This window comes from Somniosus microcephalus, unplaced genomic scaffold (genome assembly GCF_052327205.1).
Source record: "Somniosus microcephalus isolate GS21.2 unplaced genomic scaffold, FLI_Smic_1.0 unresolved_chr3, whole genome shotgun sequence".
In the NCBI taxonomy this organism is placed as follows: domain Eukaryota; kingdom Metazoa; phylum Chordata; class Chondrichthyes; order Squaliformes; family Somniosidae; genus Somniosus; species Somniosus microcephalus.
Window position 1 is genome coordinate 64,475,190 of NW_028225181.1, and position 19,307 is coordinate 64,494,496.

Below are 19,307 nucleotides of genomic sequence, written 5' to 3' on the forward strand. Positions count from 1 at the left end.
ACCCTGTAGTGAGGGACTGGAGACAGGTGTAGACACAGACCCTGTTGTTAGGGACTGGAGTCAGGTGTAGACACAAACCCTGTAGCGATGGACTGGAGTCAGGTGTAGACACAGACCCTGTAGTGAGGGACTGGAGTCAGGTGTAGACACAGAACCTGTAGTGAGGGACTGGAGTCAGGTGTAGACACAGACCCTGTAGTGAGGGACTGGAGGCCAGTGCAGACACAGACCCTGTAGTGAGGGATTGGATTCTGCTGTAGACACAGACCCTGTAGTGAGGGACTGGAGTCTGGCGTAGACCCAGACCATGTAGTGAGGGACTGGAGTCAGGTGTAGTAACAGACCCTGTTTTGAGGGACTGGAGTCAGGTGTAGACACAGACCCTTTAGAGAGGGACTGGAGTCAGGTGTAGACACAGATCATGTGGTGAGGGTCTGGAGTCAGGTGTAGACACAGATCCTGTAGTGAGGGACTGGAGTCAGGTGTAGACACAGACCCTGTAGTGAGTGACTGGAGTCAGGTGTAGACACAGACCCTGTAGTGAGAGACTGGAGTCAGGTGTAGACGCAGACCCTGTAGTGAGAGACTGGAGTCAGGTGTAGACGCAGACCCTGTAGTGAGAGACTGGAGTCAGGTGTAGACGCAGACCCTGTAGTGAGAGACTGGAGTCAGGTGTAGACACAGACCCTGTAGTGAGAGACTGGAGTCAGGTGTAGGCACAGACCCTGTAGTGAGGGACGGGAGTCAGGTGTAGACGCAGACCCTGTAGTGAGAGACTGGAGTCAGGTGTAGGCACAGACCCTGTAGTGAGGGACTGGAGTCAGGTGTAGACACAGACCCCTACGTGAGGGACTGGAGTCAGCTGTAGACACAGACCCTGTAGTGAGAGACTGGAGTCAGGTGTAGACGCAGACCCTGTCGTGAGAGACTGGAGTCAGGTGTAGACACAGACCCTGTAGTGAGTGACTGGAGTCAGGTGTAGACACAGACCCTGTAGTGTGGGACTGGAGTCTGGTGTAGACACAGACCCTGTAGTGAGTGACTGGAGTCAGGTGTAGACACAGACCCTGTAGTGAGGGACTGGAGTCAGGTGTAGACACAGACCCTGTAGTGAGGGACCGGAGTCAGGTGTAGACACAGACCCCTACGTGAGGGACTGGAGTCAGGTGTAGACAGAGACCCTGTAGTGAGGGACTGGAGTCAGGTGTAGACACAGACCCTGTAGTGAGTGACTGGAGTCAGGTGTAGGCACAGACCCTGTAGTGAGGGACTGGAGTCAGGTGTAGACACAGACCCCTACGTGAGGGACTGGAGTCAGGTGTAGACAGAGACCCTGTAGTGAGGGACTGGAGTCAGGTGTAGACACAGACCCCTACGTGAGGGACTGGAGTCAGCTGTAGACACAGACCCTGTAGTGAGAGACTGGAGTCAGGTGTAGACACAGACCCTTTTTTGAGAGACTGGAGTCAGGTGTAGACACAGACCCTGTAGTGGGGGACTGGAGGCCAGTGTAGACACAGACCCTGTTTTGAGAGACTGGAGTCAGGTGTAGACACAGACCCTGTAGTGAGGGACTGGAGTCAGGTGTAGACACAGACCCTGTAGTGAGAGACTGGAGTCAGGTGTAGTCCCAGACCATGTAGTGGGGGACTCGAGTCAGGTGTAGACACAGACCCTGTAGTGAGGGACTGGAGGCCAGTGTAGACACAGACCCTGTAGTGAGGGACTGGATTCTGCTGTAGACACAGACACTGCAGTGAGGGACTGGAGTCCGGTGTAGACGCAGACCCTAAAGTGAGGGACTGGAGTCAGGTGTAGACACAGACCCTGTGGTGAGGGACTGGAGTCTGGTGTAGACACAGACCCTGTGGTGAGGGTCTGGAGTCAGGTATAGACACATACACCGTCGTGAGGGACTGGAGTCAGGTGTAGACACAGACCCTGTAGTGAGGGACTGGAGTCTGGTGTAGACACAGACCCTGTGGTGAGGGTCTGGAGTCAGGTGCAGACACAGACCCTGTAGTGAGAGACTGGAGTCACGTGTAGACACAGACCCCGTAGTGAGGGACTGGAGTCAGGTGTACACACAGACCCTGTGGTTAGAGACTGGAGTCAGGTGTAGACACAGCCCCTGTAGTGAGGGACTGGAGTCAGGTGTAGACGCAGACCCTGAAGTGAGGGACTGGAGTCAGGTGCAGACACAGACCCTGTAGTGAGTGACTTGAGTCAGGTGTAGACACAGACCCTGTAGTGAGTGACTTGAGTCAGGTGTAGACACAGACCCTGTAGTGAGTGACTTGAGTCAGGTGTAGACACAGACCCTGTAGTGAGTGACTTGAGTCCGGGGTAGACACAGACCCTGTAGTATGGGACTGGAGTCAGGTGTAGACACAGACCCTGTAGTGAGTGACTTGAGTCCGGTGTAGACACAGACCCTGTAGTGAGGGACTGGAGTCAGGTGTAGACACAGACCCTGTGGTTAGAGACTTGAGTCAGGTGTAGACACAGACCCTGTAGTGAGGGACTGGAGTCAGGTGTAGAGACAGACCCTGTAGTGAGGGACTGGAGTCAGGTGTAGTCCCAGACCCTGTAGTGCGAGTCTAAAGTCAGGTGTAGACACAGACCCTGTAGTGAGGGACTGGAGTCAGGTGTAGACACATACCCCGTCGTGAGGGACTGGAGTCAGGTGTAGACACAGACCCTGTAGTGAGGGACTGGAGTCAGGTGTAGACACAGACCCTGTAGTGAGGGACTGGAGTCAGGTGTAGACACATACCCTGTAGTGAGGGACTGGAGTCAGGTGTAGACACAGACCCTGTAGTGAGGGACTGGAGTCAGGTGTAGACACAGACCCTGTAGTGAGGGACTGGAGTCAGGTGTAGACACATACCCTGTAGTGAGGGACTGGAGTCAGGTGTAGACACAGACCCTGTGGTGAGGGACTGGAGTCAGGTGTAGACACAGACCCTGTAGTGAGGGACTGGAGTCAGGTGTAGACACAGACCCTGTAGTGAGGGACTGGAGTCAGGTGTAGACACAGACCCTGTAGTGAGGGACTGGAGTCAGGTGTAGACACAGACCCTGTAGTGAGGGACTGGAGTCAGGTGTCGACACAGACCAGGTAGCGAGGGTCTGGAGTCAGGTGTAGACAGAGACCCGGTAGTGAGTGACTGGAGTCAGGTGCAAATTCACACCCTGTAGTGAGGGGCTGGCGTCAGATGTAGACACAGACCCTTTAGTGAGTGACTGGAGTCAGGTGTAGACACAGACCCTGTAGTGAGGAACTAGAGTCAGGTGTAGACGCAGACCCTGTATTGAGGGATTGGAGTCAGGTGTAGTCACAGCCCCTGTGGTGAGGGACCGGAGTCAGGTGTATACACAGACCCTGTAGTGAGGGACTGGAGACAGGTCCAGTAACAGACCCTGTGGTGTGGGACTGGAGTCAGGTGTAGACATAGACCCTGTAGTGAGAGTCTGGAGTCAGGTGTAGGCCCAGACCCTGTAGTGAGGGACTTGAGTCAGGTGTAGGCACAGACGCTGTAGTGAGGGAATAGAGTCAGGTGTAGACACAGACCCTGTAGTGAGGGACGGGAGTCAGGTGTAGACACAGACCCTGTAGTGAGGGACTGGAGTCAGGTGTAGACACAGACCCTGTGGTGAGGGACTGGAGTCAGGTGTAGACACAGACCCTGTAGTGAGGGACTGGAGTCAGGTGTAGACACAGACCCTGTAGTGAGAGACTGGAGTCAGGTGTAGACATAGACACTGTAGTGAGGGACTGGAGTCAGGTGTAGACATATACCCTGCAGTGAGTGACTGGAGTCAGGTGTAGACACAGACCATGTAGTGAGGGACTGGAGTCAGGTGTAGACACAGACCCTGTAGTGAGAGACTGGAGTCAGGTGTAGACATAGACACTGTAGTGAGGGACTGGAGTCAGGTGTAGACATATACCCTGCAGTGAGTGACTGGAGTCAGGTGTAGACACAGACCATGTAGTGAGGGACTGGAATCAGGTTTAGGCAAAGACTGGGTGGTGAGGGGTTGGAGTTAGGTATAGACACAGACCCTGTAGTGAGGGACTGGAGGCTGTTGTAGACACAGACCCTGTAGTGAGAGGCTGGAGTCAGGTGTAGGCACAGACCCTGTAGTGAGGGACTGGAGTCAGGTGTAGACACAGTCCCTGTAGTGAGGGACTGGAGTCTGGTGTAGACACAGACCCTGTAGTGAGGGACTGGAGTCTGTTGTAGACACAGACCCTGTGGTGAGGGACTGGAATCAGGTGTAGACACAGACCCTGTAGTGAGGGACTGGAGTCAGGTGTAGACACAGACCCTGTAGTGAGGGACTGGAGTCAGGTGTAGACACAAACACTGTGGTAAGGGTCTGGAGTCAGGTGTAGACACAGAACCTGTCGTGATGGACTGGAGTCAGGTGTAGACACAGACCCTGTAGTGAGGGACTGGAGTCCAGTGTAGACACAGACCCTGTAGTGAGGGACTGGAGGCCAGTGTAGACACAGACCCTGTAGTGAGGGACTGGATTCTGCTGTAGACACAGACACTGTAGTGAGGGACTGGAGTCCGGTGTAGACCCAGACCATGTAGTGAGGGACTGGAGTCAGGTGTAGTAACAGACCCTGTAGTGAGGGGCTGGAGTCCGGTGTAGACACAGACCCTGTAGTGAGGGGCTGGAGTCAGGTGTAGTAACAGACCCTGTAGTGAGGGACTGCCGTCAGGTGTAGACACAGACTCTGTATTGAGGGACTGGAGTCAGGTGTAGACACAGATCCTGTGGTGAGGGTCTGGAGTCAGGTGCAGACACAGACCCTGTAGTGTGAGTCTGGAGTCAGCTGTAGACACAGGCCCCGTAGTGAGGGACTGGAGTCAGGTGTAGAAACAGACCCTGTGGTGAGAGACTGGGGGCAGGTGTAGACGCAGACCCTGAAGTGAGGGACTGGAGTCAGGTGTAGACACAGTCCCTGTAGTGAGAGTCTGGAGTCAGGTGTAGTCACAGACCCTGTAGGGAGGGACTGGAGTCAGGTGTAGACACATACCCTGTAGTGAGGGACTGGAGTCAGGTGTAGACACAGACCCTGTAGTGAGGGACTGGAGTCAGGTGTAGACACAGACCCTGTGGTGAGAGACTGGAGTCAGGTGTAGTCACAGACCCTGTAGGGAGGGACTGGAGTCAGGTGTGGACACATACCCTGTGGTGAGGGACTGGAGTCAGGTGTAGACACAGACCCTGTAGTGAGAGACTGGAGTCTGGTGTAGACACAGACCAGGTAGTGAGGGACTGGAGTCAGGTGTAGAGAGAGACACGGTAATGAGTGACTGGAGTCAGGTGCAAATTCAGACACTGTAGTGAGGGACTGGCGTCAGGTGTAGACACAGACCATGTAGTGAGGGACTGGAGTCAGGTGTAGACACAGACCAGGTAGTGAGGGACTGGGGTCAGGTCTAGACACAGACCAGGTAGTGAGGGACTGGCGTCAGATGTAGACACAGTCCCTGTAGTGAGGGACTGGAGTCAGGTGTAGACACAGTCCCTGTAGTGAGGAACTAGAGTCAGGTGTAGACGCAGACCCGGTAGTGAGGGATTGGAGTCAGGTGTAGACACAGACCCTGTTGTGAGGAACTAGAGTCAGGTGTAGACGCAGACCCTGTCGTGAGGGACTGGAGTCTGGTGTAGACATAGACCCTGTAGTGAGGCACTGGAGTCAGGTGTAGACATAGACCCTGTAGTGAGGCACTGGAGTCAGGTGTAGACCCACACCATGTACTGAGGGACTGGAGACAGGTGCAGTAACAGACCCTGTGGTGTGGGACTGGAGTCAGGTGTAGACATAGACCCTGTAGTGAGGGTCTGGAGTCAGGTGTAGGCCCAGACACTGTAGTGAGGGACTTGAGTCAGGTGTAGGCACAGACGCTGTAGTGAGGGAATGGAGTCAGGTGTACACAGCCCCTGTAGTGAGGGACTGGAGTCAGGTGTAGACACAGACCCTGTAGTGAGGCACTGGAGTCCGGTGTAGACCCACACCATGTACTGAGGGACTGGAGACAGGTGCAGTAACAGACCCTGTGGTGTGGGACTGGAGTCAGGTGTAGACATAGACCCTGTAGTGAGGGTCTGGAGTCAGGTGTAGGCCCAGACCCTGTAGTGAGGGACTTGAGTCAGGAGCAGGCACAGACGCTGTAGTGAGGGAATAGAGTCAGGTGTACACACAGACCCTGTAGTGAGGGACTGGATTCAGGTGTAGACCCAGACCCTGTCGTGAGAGCCTGGAGTCAGGTGTAGACACAGACCATGTAGTGAGGGACTGGAGTCAGGTGTAGACACAGACCATGTAGCGAGGGACTGGAGTCAGGTGTAGACACAGACCCTTTAGTGAGTGACTGGAGTCAGGTGTAGACACAGACCCTGTAGTGAGGAACTAGAGTGAGGTGTAGACATAGACCCTGCAGTGAGGGATTGGAGTCTGGTGTAGGGACAGACCCTGTAGTGTGAGACTGGAATCAGGTGTAGACACAAACCCTGTGGTGAGGGTCTGGAGTCAGGTGTGGACACAGACCCTGTAATGATGGACTGGAGTCAGGTGTAGACACAGACCCTGTAGTGAGGGACTGGAGTCAGGTGTAGACACAGACCCTGTAGTGAGGGACTGGAGTCAGTTGTAGACACAGACCCTGTAGTGATGGACTGGAGTCAGGTGTACACACAGACCCTGTAGCGAGGGACTGGAGTCAGGTGTAGACGCAGACCCTGTAGTGAGTGACTGGAGTCAGGTGTAGACGCAGACCCTGTAGTGAGTGACTGGAGTCATGTGCAAATTCAGACCCTGTAGTTTGGGACTGGCGTCAGATGTAGACACAGACCCTGTAGTGAGGGACTGGAGTCAGGTGTAGACACAGACCCTTTAGTGAGTGACTGGAGTCAGGTGTAGACACAGACCCTGTAGTGAGGAACTAGAGTGAGGTGTAGACATAGACCCTGCAGTGAGGGATTGGAGTCAGGTGTAGAGACAGACCCTTTAGTGAGAGACTGGAGTCAGGTGTAGACACAAACCCTGTGGTGAGGGTCTGGAGTCAGGTGTGGACACAGACCCTGTAATGATGGACTGGAGTCAGGTGTAGACACAGACCCTGTAGTGAGGGACTGGAGTCAGGTGTAGACACAGACCCTGTAGTGAGAGACTGGAGTCAGGTGTAGACACAGACCCTGTAGTGAGGTACTGGAGTCAGGTGTAGACACAGACCCTGTAGTGAGGGACTGGAGTCAGGTGTAGACACAGACCCTTTAGTGAGTGACTGGAGTCAGGTGTAGACACAGACCCTGTAGTGAGGAACTAGAGTCAGGTGTAGTCACAGACCTGTAGTGAGGGACTGGATTCAGGTGTAGACACAGAGCCTAAGTGAGGGACAGGAGTCAGGTGTAGTAACAGACCCCGTGGTGAGGGACTGGAGTCAGGTGTAGGCACAGACCGTTTAGTGAGGGACTGGAGTCAGGTGTCGGCCCAGACCCTATAGTAAGGGAGTGGAGTCAGGTGTAGACACAGACCCCATATTGAGGGACTGGAGTCAGGTGTAGACAGAGACTCTGTTGTGAGCGACAGGAGTCAGGTGTAGACACAGACCCTGAAGTGAGGGACTGGAGTCATGTGTAGGCACAGACCCTGAAGTGAGGGACTGGAGTCATGTGTAGACACAGACCCTGTAGTGAGGGACAGGAATCTGGTGTAGACACAGAACCTGTCGTGAGGGACTGGAGTAAGGTGTAGGCCCGGACCCTGTAGTGAGGAACTGGAGTCAGGTGTAGACACAGACCCTGAAATGAGGGACTTGAGTCCGGTGTAGACCCAGGCCATGTAGTGAGGGACTGAATTCAGGTGCAGTAACAGACCCTGTGGTGTGGGACTGGAGTCAGGTGTAGACACAGGCCCTGTAGTGAGGGGCTGGGGTCAGGTGTAGGCCCAGACCCTGTAGTGAGGGACTTGAGTGAAGTGTAGGCACAGACGCTGTAGTGAGGTACTGGAGTCAGGTGTAGACACGGACCCTGTAGTGAGGGACTGGAGTCAGGTTTAGGCCCAGACCCTGTAGAGAGGGACTGGAGTCAGGTGTAGACACAGACCCTGTAGTGACAGACTGGAGTCAGGTGTAGACACAGACCCTGTGGTGTGGGACTGGAGTCAGGTGTAGACACAGGCCCTGTCGTGAGGGGCTGGAGTCAGGTGTAGGCCCAGACACTGTAGTGAGGGACTTGAGTGAAGTGTAGACACAGACCAGGTAGTGAGAGACTGGAGTCAGGTGTAGACACAGACCCTGTAGTGAGGGACTGGAGTCAGGTGTAGACACAGACCAGGTAGTGAGGGACTGGAGTCAGGTGTAGACACATACCCTGTAGTGAGGGACTGGAGTCAGGTGTAGACACAGACCAGGTAATGAGGGACTGGAGTCAGGTGTAGACAGAGACCCGGTAGTGAGTGACTGGAGTCAGGTGCAAATTCAGACCCTGTAGTGAGGGACTGCCGTCAGATGTAGACACAGACCCTGTAGTGAGGAACTAGTGTCAGGTGTAGACACGGACCCTGTAGTGAGGGATTGCAGTCAGGTGTAGACACAGACTGGGTAGTGAGAATCTGGAGTCAGGTGTAGGCCTAAACCTGGTAGTGAGGGACAGGACTCAGCTGTAGGCTGAGGCGATGTAGTGAGTATTTGGAGTCAGGTGTAGACACCGACCCTATAGTGATGATCTGAAGTCAGGTCAGGCCCAGATCTGGTAGCAGGGGACTGATGTCAGGTGTGGGCCCAGAGCAGGTAGTGAGGGACTGGAGTCACGTGTTGGCCGAGACATTGTAGTGAGAGACTGGAGTGAGGTGAAGGCCACGAACGGGAAGTGAAGGACAGGAGTCTGGTGTAGGCCCAGACCGAGTAGTGAGGGACTCGAGTCATGTATACGTCCAGACCGGGCAGAGAGGAACTTGTGTCGGGTGTCGGCCCAGAACAGGTAATGAAGGACTGGAAAGCGTTATTGAAACATAGAAACATAGAAGATTGGAGCAGGAGTCGGCCATTCGGCCCCTGGAGCCTGCTCCGCCATTCAGTGAGCTCATGACTGATCATCCAAATTCAGTGCCCTGTACTTTCCTTCTCTCCATATCCCTTGATCCCTTTAGCCTTAAGAAATATATCCAACTCCTTCTTGAATATATTTAATGAATTGGCCTCCGCTGCCTTCTGTGGTGGAGAATTCCACAGGTTCACCACTCTCTGGGAGAAGAAATTCTTCCTCATCTTTGTCCTAAATGGCTTACCCCTTATCCTTAGACTGTGATCCCTGGTTCTGGACTCCCTGACCATCGGGAACATCCTTCCAGCATCTAGTCTGTGTAGTCCTGTTAGAATTGTATAAGTTTCAATGAGATCCCCTCTCAACCTTATAAACTTCAGCGAGTACAAGACCAATCGACCAAATCTCTCCTCATGCATCATTCCTGCCATCCCAGGTATCAGTCTGGTGAATCTTCTCTGAACTCCTTCCATGGCAAGAACATCCTTCCTCAGATAAGGCGTCCAAAACCGCACACAATACTCCAGATGTGGTCTCACCAAGGCCCTGTACAACTGCAGCAAGACATCCGTGTTCCTGTACTCAAACCCTCTCGCTACGAATGCCAACATAATGTTTGCCTTCTTAACCATCTGCTGCAACTGCATGCTTACTTTCAGCGACTGGTGCACAAGGACGCCCAGGTCTCGTTGCACTTCCCCTTCTCCCAATCTACTGCCATTCGGATAATAATCTGCCTTCTTGTTTTTGACACCAAAGTGGATAACCTCTCATTTATCCACGTTGTATTGCATCTGCCATGCTTCTGCCCAATCACCCAACCTGTCCAGATCATACTGCAGTTTCTCGGCATCCTCCTCACAACACACACGCCCACCCAGCTTTGTGTCATCTGCAAACTTGGAGATATTACATCTAGTTCCCTCATCCAGATCGTTAATATATATTGTGAGTAGCTGGGGTCAAAGGACCGATCCCTGCGGTACCCAACTAGTCACTGCCTGCCACTCGGAAAAAGAGCCATTTATTCCAACTCTTTGCTTTCTGTCTGCCAACCAGTTCTCTATCCAAGTCAATACCTTGCCCCCGATCCCATGTGCCTTAATTTTACACGCTAATTTTATGCGGGACCTTATCCAAAGCCTTTTGAAAATCCAAGTACACCACATCCACTGGTTCTCCCTTATCTATTTTACCAGTTACATCCTCAAAAAATTCCAGCAGATTAGTGAAGCATGATTTAACTTTTGAAAATCCACGTTGACTTTGTCCGATCCGGTCGCTGTTTTCCATGTGCTCTGCTATTGCGTCTTTTATAATGGACTCTAGCATTTTCCCCACTATCGATGTCAGGCTTACCCATCTGTAATTCCCTGTTATCTCTCTACCACCCTTTTTGAACAGTGGGGTAACATTAGATACCCGCCAATCCATGGGTACTGCTCCAGAGTTTTTCGAATCTTGGAAGATAACTGGCAATGCATCTACTATTTCCAGGGCCACTTCCTTAAGTACTCTAGGATGTAGATTATCAGGCCCTGGTGATTTGTCAGCCCTCAATTCCATCAATTTCCCTAACACCATTTCCCTACAAATACTGATTTCTATCACTTCCTCCCTGTCGTTAGACCCTATGTTCCCTGACATCTTTGGGAGGTTACTTGTGTCATCCTTTGTGAAGACAGAAGCAAAGTATGCATTTAATTGGTCTGCCATTTCTTTGTTCCCCATTATAAATTCCCCTGATTCTGACTGCAAGGGACCTACGCTTGACTTCACCAATCTTTTTCTCTTCACATAACTATAAAAGCTTTTACAATCAGTTTTTATGTTCTCCGCAAGCTTACTCTCATATTCTATTTTCCCCCTCTTAATTGATCCATTTGTCCTCCTTTGTTGAATCCTAAACTGCTCTCAATCCTCAGGTTTACTGTTTTTTCTGGCCACTTTATATGTTCTCTCCTTGGATCTCATGCTATCCCTAATTTTCCTTGTTAGCCACGGTTGAGTCACCTTTTTTGTTTTATTTTTATGCCAAATTGGGATGAACAAATTCTGTAGTTCATCCATGCGATCTTTGAATGTTTGCCATTGCCCATCCACCGTCAACCCTTTGAGTGACATTTCCCAATCAATCCTACCCAACTCGCACCTCATACCATCGTAGTCCCCTTTATTTAAATTCAGGACTCTAGTCTCGGAGTCAACTATATCACTCTCCATCTTAATGAAGAATTCTATCATATTATGATCGCTCTGACCCAAGGGGCGTCGCACAACAAGATTGCTAATTAATCCTTTCTCATTACATAATACCCAGTCTAAGATTGCCTGATCTCTAGTTGGCTCCTCGACATATTGTTCCAGGAAACCATCCCGTATACACTCCAGGAATTCCTCCTCCACAGTATTGTTACTAATTTGGTTAGCCCAATCTATATGTAGATTAAAGTAACCCATGCTAACTGCTGTGCCCTTATTGCACGCTTCTCTAATTTTCCATTTAATTCTATCCCCGACCTCCGCATTACTGTTTGGAGGTCTATATACCACTCCTACTAACGTTTTCTGCCCCTTGATATTTTTCAGTTCAACCCATACAGATTCTACCTCATCAGAGCTAATATCCTTCCTTTTAATTGTGTTAATCCCCTCTTTAACCAGCAATGCTACCCCTCCTGCTTTTCCTTTTTGCCTATCTTTCCTGAATATTGAATACCCCGGGATATTGAGTTCCCAGCCTTGGCCACCCTGGAGCCATGTTTCTGTAATCCCAATCGTATCATATTTGTTTAACTCTATTTGCACAGCCAATTCATCCACCTTATTACGAATGCTCCTTGCATTAAGACACAAAGCCTTCAGGCTTGTTTTTTTAACTCTCTTAGAATTATTATTTACTGTGGCCATGTATGACTTAAACCCTTGACTTCTCTGCCTGCCACTTTTGTTTTTCTCCTTCCTGTCTTTTGCTTTTATCCTTGTTTCCCTTTCCTCTGTCTCTCCGCTCAGGTTCCCAACCCCCTGCCATTTTAGTTTAAACCCTCCTCCAGACATTAGCAAATGCTCCCCCTAGGATATTGGTCCCGGCCCGGCCCAGATGCAAACCATCCGTTTTGTACTGGTCCCACCTCCCCCAGAACCGGTTCCAATGTCCCAGGAATTTTAATCCCTCCCCCCTTCACCATTCCTCTAGCCACGTATTCATCTGAAATATCTTTCTATTTCACCTCGGACTAGCACGTGGCACTGGTAGCAATCCTGAGATTACTACCTTTGAGGTCCTATTTTCTAATTCACCTCCTAACTCCCTATATTTAGCTTTTATGACCTCATCGCAATTTTTACCTATATCGTTGGTACCTATATTCACCACGACAACTGGCTGTTCACCCTCCACTTCCAAAATGCTCTGCAGCCTCTCTGAGACATCCTTGGCCCTTGCACCACGGAGGCAACACACCATCCTGGAGTTTCGTTTGCGGCCGCAGACCGTGTATTGAGGGACTAGAGTCAGTTGTAGAACCAGTGCGGGTAGTGAGAGACTAGAGTCTGGTGTAGTCCCAGACCAGGTACTGATGGACTGGAGTCAGGTGTAGACACAGACCCTGTAGTGAGGATCTGGAGTCAAGTGTAGGCCCAGACCAGCTAGTGAGGGACTAGAGTCAGTTGTAGACCCAGTCCGGGTAGTGAGGATCTGGAGTCAGGTGTAGAAATAGACCCTGTAGTGAGAATCTGAAGTCAGGTGTAGTCCCAGACCAGGTACTGATGGACTGGAGTCAGGTGTAGACACAGACCCTGTAGTGAGGATCTGGAGTCAAGTGTAGGCCCAGACCAGCTAGTGAAGGACTGGAGTCAGGTGTAGACCCAGACCAGGTAGTGAAGGACTGGAGTCAGGTGTAGACCCAGACCAGGTAGTGAAGGACTGGAGTCAGGTGTAGACCCAGACCAGGCAGTGAAGGACTGGAGTCAGGTGTAAACACAGAGCCTGCAGTGAGGAACTGGAGTCAGGTGTAGACACAGACTGAGTAGTGAGGGACTGAAGTCTGGTGTAGGCCCAGACCAAATAGTGAGGGACCGGAGTCAGCTGTAGACACAGACCAGGTAGTGAAGGACTGGAGTCAGCTGTAGACACAGACCCTGTATTGAAGGACTGGAGTCAGGTGTAGACCCAGACCAGGCAGTGAAGGACTGGAGTCAGGTGTAAACACAGAGTCTGCAGTGAGGAACTGGAGTCAGGTGTAGACACGGACTGAGTAGTGAGGGACTGAAGTCTGGTGTAGGCCCAGACCAAATAGTGAGGGACCGGAGTCAGGCATATGTCCAGACCGGGTAGTGAGGAACTTGTGTCGGTTGTAGGTCCAGAATAGGTAGTGAAGGACTGGAATGCGGTATGGAACCAGACCGTGTAGTGAGGGGCTGGAGTCAGTCACAGAACCAGTCCGGGTAGTGAGGGACTGGTGTCAGGTGTAAGGCCAGACTAGCTAGTGTGGGACTGGAGTGACCCGTGGACCCGTGTTTGTGAAGGGATAAATGCGTGCGTGTTAACTTATAGTTCACTCCTTTAATCAGTTAGAATGCATAACACTGAATACCAGATGTCACATATTTATTAAGCATATAATAATTATACACATTTAAGCCAAAGCTTCCCAAAAACCCTTGTGAGTTTTAGCCTGAGAATTCAAACGTGTTCCCGCCCCAGCTCGCTATACCGATTGATGAAATCTTAACTGAATCCAAGGTTTCAGTTCCAGCAGTCACATTTTATACCGTCTCCTTCATCCTTCTACAAGACAATTAGCCTGATTCAAAGGTACATCAAGATGTCTCCTGGATAAGGTGTCAGTCAACGCTGATTTAAATTCTGTCCTTGTACCTACAGATCCCTCACTCCCCTCACTTGACTCACCCTCACTGGTCTGTGCTGAACCCTTTCTTACACATGTCTCCAATTAACTTCTCATTAAAAAGGTAGTTGCAACGTTAGTATTGCCGTCTGTTTCTCACTGTGTGAAGATTGAATAATCTTACTTCCCGACTCAACAAACAGAGGCTAAAAGCTGACATTACTACAGTATAAAGAAACCCCATCACCAGTATGACATTAAAACACTGCAGGGCAATCTGATTAACCCATACCTTACAATGCTCTATATAAACCACTTTAAAACACCGTTAAAACATCATTCAATCGCCTAGTAAACACAACTAAACTTTAAAACACCTTTAAATCCCATATTAAAACGCTTTAAAATACCTTTAATCCCATTTTAACATCTTTTTTACCCCCTTTTAAAGCCGTATTAAACCCCTTTAAAAACGATTTAAAAACTCTTTTTATCCGGTTTTAAAAACCTCTAAAAACCTTTAAAAACACTTTCCATTCATCTTTTTAAATCCCTTCTTAAACACCTCTTAAACCCATTTTAAACGCCTCTTTCAAAAAATATCTTTAATCCCCATTAACCCGCCAGCCTCCACCATCCCCAGCTGACCCACCCTGCTCCTGGACCCTATCCATAGGCACAGAGTGGGGTTGAAATCCACCCGCTGACAGTCCTTCATCTTCCTGTTCTGCTCCCATTACTTCCTTCTATCTTCTGACTTCAGCACAAATCTTTTGCATGGAAGGTAGTCTTTCAGCATGTCTCGTACCTGGGAACGGACGAGAATCACCCAGTGAGGAGTCAGGTATGATAGAGAGGGATCACAGTTACACTGCACCTAATCAGATGCTCTGATGAATCATCACCCCGCCCCTAACACCTCGAAATCCCCTTCCCCTTAATACCAGGGGTATCCAATCCCACTTAACAACAGGGGAATCCCCTTCCCACTTAACGCCAGGTTCTGCCCTCCCCCTTTACTTCAGGGGAATCCCATCCCACTTAACACCAAGGGGAACCCCTCTTCCTTAACTCCAGGGAAATCACCTCCCACTTAACACCAGGGGAATCTCCTCCCACTTAACACCAGGGAAATCCCCCCCCCTCAATACCAGGGGACTCCCCTCCCCGTTAACACCAGGGAATCTCCTCCCACTTAACTCAAGGGGAATACGCTCCACCTCAATACCAGGGGACTCCCCTCCCCCTTAACACCAGGGCAATCCCCTTCCACTTAACAACCTTGGACTCCCTGCCCTTAACACCAGGAGAAACCGTGCCCTTTTAACGCCAGGGGAATCCCCTCCCCCTGAACACCAGTGGACTCCCTTCACTTAACACTTGGAGAATCCCTGCCCTTAACAGCAGGAGAATCACCTCCCACATAACACCAGGATGATCCTCTCCCAATTAACATCAGGAGATTCTCCTCCCACTTAACACCAGGGGAATCCTCTCCCACTTAACAGGAGAATGCACTTCTACTTAACACCAGGGGAATCCCCTCCCTTTAAAACCAGGAGAGTCCCCTCCCACTTAACACCAGGAGAATCCCCTCCCACTTAACAGCAGGGGAATCCCGCCTCCTTAAACCCAGTGGAATCACCTCCAATTTAACACCAGGAGGCCTCATCCACTTAACACGAGGAGACTCCCCTCTAATTATCAGCAAGGGAATCATCTACCTCTTAATACGAGGGGAATCCCCTGCCCCGTATGTCCAGTTGAATAAAACCACAACCAGCGTTTCAGAAAGAAGCTCCATCAGAGCCCCCTTCTCAATGCCAACTACAGATTGTTAATCAATGCCAACTGGTGGTGGTCAATCAATGCAAGCTGGTGTTGGTCAATCAATGCCAGCTGGTGGTGGTCAATCAATGCCAGCTGGTGATGGTCAATCAATGCCAACTGGTGTTGGTCAATCAATGCCAGCTGGTGGTGGTCAATCAATGCCAGCTGGTGTTGGTCAATCAATGCCAGCTGGTGTTGGTCAACAAATGCCAATTGCTGTTGGTCAATCAATGCCAACTGGTGATGGTCAACGAATGCCAATTGCTGTTGGTCAATCAATGCCAACTGCTGTTTGTTGTGTATGTAATATGTGTGCTACTTTGAACCTATGGACAGGACTGCACTACTTGTTGGGCATAGTGATACGCAGTACCACTCCTGGCCATAGGGGTATAAATAGTACTGTGGGTACTGATCCCCCTCAGTTCCCGCCTGTGGGCATGAAGTAAAGACCTATGTGCAGTCCCTACCTCCAACCAGTAAAGGCCTGTTTGAGTTATACGTTTAAGTCTTTGTGTTAATTGTTCAATACAATACACATACTTAACACTGGCGACGAGTCAGGCTCTTACCCTGCGGCAGTTATTCCAGGCGGCTTCGTCCAAAGACAGGACGTTGAAGAGAGGTTTCAATCCTCAACACCCCACTCAAAACTGAAGGGCAGCAGAAATCCTGACAGCTTCCAGCGACTGGAAGATCAGGCATTAGGACCCTGAAGCGTCCATCAGCTTGTGAACCGGAGTAAAGACAGGACTGGGGAAGAGAGAGAGGTAGGGCGATAGCGATCGGCAGATAAGGGCCGGGCCGCTTTGAAGTGAGGGGCGCAGCCGGGCCAGCGATCGGGACCAAAGATAAGAGCCGCACTCGGACTGAAAGGCGCGGCGGCTGCAGAAGCTCAAGGTGCGAGAGTCGCGGTGCACAGCGCGGGCTATCGATCGCGGCGAAGATAAGGGCCGCACTCGAGGGCTGAAGGGAGACGGCGTCGGGGGACGGGTGAAGACCGCCAAGCGCGGGAAAACCGCCATTTTGTGGGCGGAGGACGACGGCAAGAGCGGGAAGCCGCCATCTTTGATAACAAGTAAAGAAAATAAAATCTGAGAAATTGCAAATCTACAATGCCTAAACACGGGAATATTAGCACCTTTGATAGTGACCTCGAAGATTGGGCCATATATGTTGAAAGAGTAAAAAATTATTGTAAGGCCAATAAAATTCGTGACCAAGATAAAGCTCTAACATTATTAAATTTAATGGGTGCGAAGACGTACGGGCAATTGAAACACCTGTTATCATCAGATGAACCGGCGGATAAGACGTTCGATGAGATTGTTACTGTCCTGAAAGATCATCTAAACCCCACGCCGCTGATGCTAGCGGAACGATTTAAATTTTATGACAGAAGGCAGCTACAGCATGAAAGCAATGCTGAATATTTGCTGGAATTGCGTAAATTAGCGAAATATTGCCAGTTTGGAACGGGATTGACAGATGCACTATGAGACAAATTTGTGTGTGGTTTATTTAAACAGGATACACAAAAGCGACTGCTCGAGGAGAATGAGCTGACGCTTGAGAAGGCGGTCACTATGGCAGCAGCACACGAAGCCGCAGCGAGAGGCACGGCAGTAATGCAGCTACGGTCACCGGAGCTCAGTGCACACAAATTGGGTGTGAGTTCTGGCAAATGTTATCGTTGTGGAAAGACAACGCATGATCAGAACCAGTGTTGGTTTAAAAACCAAGAATGTAGAACTTGTGGTAGGCTTGGACATATAGCTAGAGTATGCAGGTCAGGGAAGAAGACCACCAACAAGAAGTCACCGCAAGGAAAATACGCAAAGGTACACAAGGTGACCGAACAGGAGTCCGATTCAGACGCTAGCAGTAATGAACTGGCTAGCTTAAGCTGTAATGAACTGACTAGCTTAAGAGTACTCAACGCTGGTAAGGGTGCAGACCTCCAGACAATTTGGGTCACTCTTCAGATAGAAGGAGTCCAAGTAAAACTGGAATTGGACACTGGATCGGCATTGACGGTCATAAATAAGAAAGATTACGGAAAGTTATTCCAACATATTCCCCTACAGGATACGGGGATTATATTGAAAACATACACGGGGCAAAGAGTGTACCCCATCGGGAAAATAGAGGTTGCAGTGGCCCACAAGGGCGAAGACAGTCAAATAATGGACTTATATGTGATATCTGAAGGAGGTTCTCCACTACTAGGACGGGAGTGGATTAGGAAAATGAATATGGACTGGCATTTCCTACAAACAATAACGAGTGAGAACTCGGTGAAGATAGTCGGCCCAGACTCTGGAACGAATGATGGTAAGCCCAACTCAGGTGCAAAAGACAAAGTTTCAGCACAGAATTCCACAGAGCAACAACAACATAGTTTAACTGTGGATTCTGAGTCTGGCAAGTCTACTGATGTGCCCATTTCTGAGGGACACCGGGCTCGAACTCAACTCCATTTCAAACTACAACAGCAATTAGAACAAATGCTTCGCCGTTTTGAGCAAGAGTTGAATGCAACGAAAGAGTTCTTTGATATAGAGTTGGAGAATCTGGAAAGACAACAGAAGCAGCTGATGGAGAAAATGGAGCAGGAGCACACAAAACGTCTGATGTCAGAGGAGTTAACGGTCAGCCAACTCCTGCATATGCTGAAGGACAGGACTCTGAAATGGGAAAAACTTGAACATGAACTTCAATATTCAAACGAAAGGAGTTCGGAGCTCTCAAAGGTTATTGGAAGAGCTGAGGTGGCAACACAGACTGAGATGACTGCAACAGAGCAGCCCTTGGATGCCAAAAGTACGCTGACTCACGTCAACGTAGAACAACAGACCGCTGAAACAGCTGCTCCGGTAGAGGGATTGCATAGTCCGATCAATCAATCTCCAAAGGAAGTTGAAGTATTAAAATCACAAATGAGGTCACTAGTAAACGACTTGCTGAAAGCCCAGAAAAAGCTGGATGCAGAGGTACACATGAAGAAGTCTCTTCAGGAAAGATGTCTGGATTTGGAACAAGAGCTGGCTAACGTCCAGCTAGGTATGGAGGAAATAGACGACCCTCTCACTGGTCTAGCTCAGGACGACACCGAATATTACGATGTCCTGTCCTGCCCAGCTTGTAACTTCGACTCCCAAAGTGCAGAAATCATGGAGGAGCACCAAAAGTCTACGGAACATCGGGAGAAGCTGGCTCTACGACGGAAACAGGAGGAAGAGAAGGAGGAACTGCGCATGCAGCTGGCAGCTGTGGCAGCTGACAATGGAGCCCAGAGAGTCTCCAAGAAGCAGAAAAGGAAAAGTAAAAACAGAAGATGACCCATCTGAACCATTATCACCTCTACCAGATCACACACGTGGTCCCTCCGAACGGAGCCAATTCAGTTCGGAAGTTCAAACTGTTAAATCCATGGAAGGACTATTGAATGAGTCACTCTAGCAACGTGAACCGACTACACCACAGAGATTGAATCTGTGAACTGTTTTCCGCAGAGACTGAATCTGTGATCTGTTTTTGACATGAAGTTATCTATGT

At 50.2% G+C, this 19,307-nt stretch overlaps 1 protein-coding gene across 1 annotated transcript in view; it reads right to left on the reverse strand.

Moving 5' to 3' along the window:
• Window positions 1-13,676: 13,676 nt before the first annotated feature.
• LOC147091653 (uncharacterized) overlaps window positions 13,677-19,307 on the reverse strand; it is a 153,125-nt gene continuing 147,494 nt past the window's right edge. Inside the window, exon 35 of the mRNA XM_085976624.1 lies at window positions 13,677-14,727. Coding sequence (XP_085832750.1) covers window positions 14,656-14,727 — 72 coding nt within the window. The 3' untranslated portion in view covers window positions 13,677-14,655. The remainder of the gene's footprint in view (window positions 14,728-19,307) is intronic.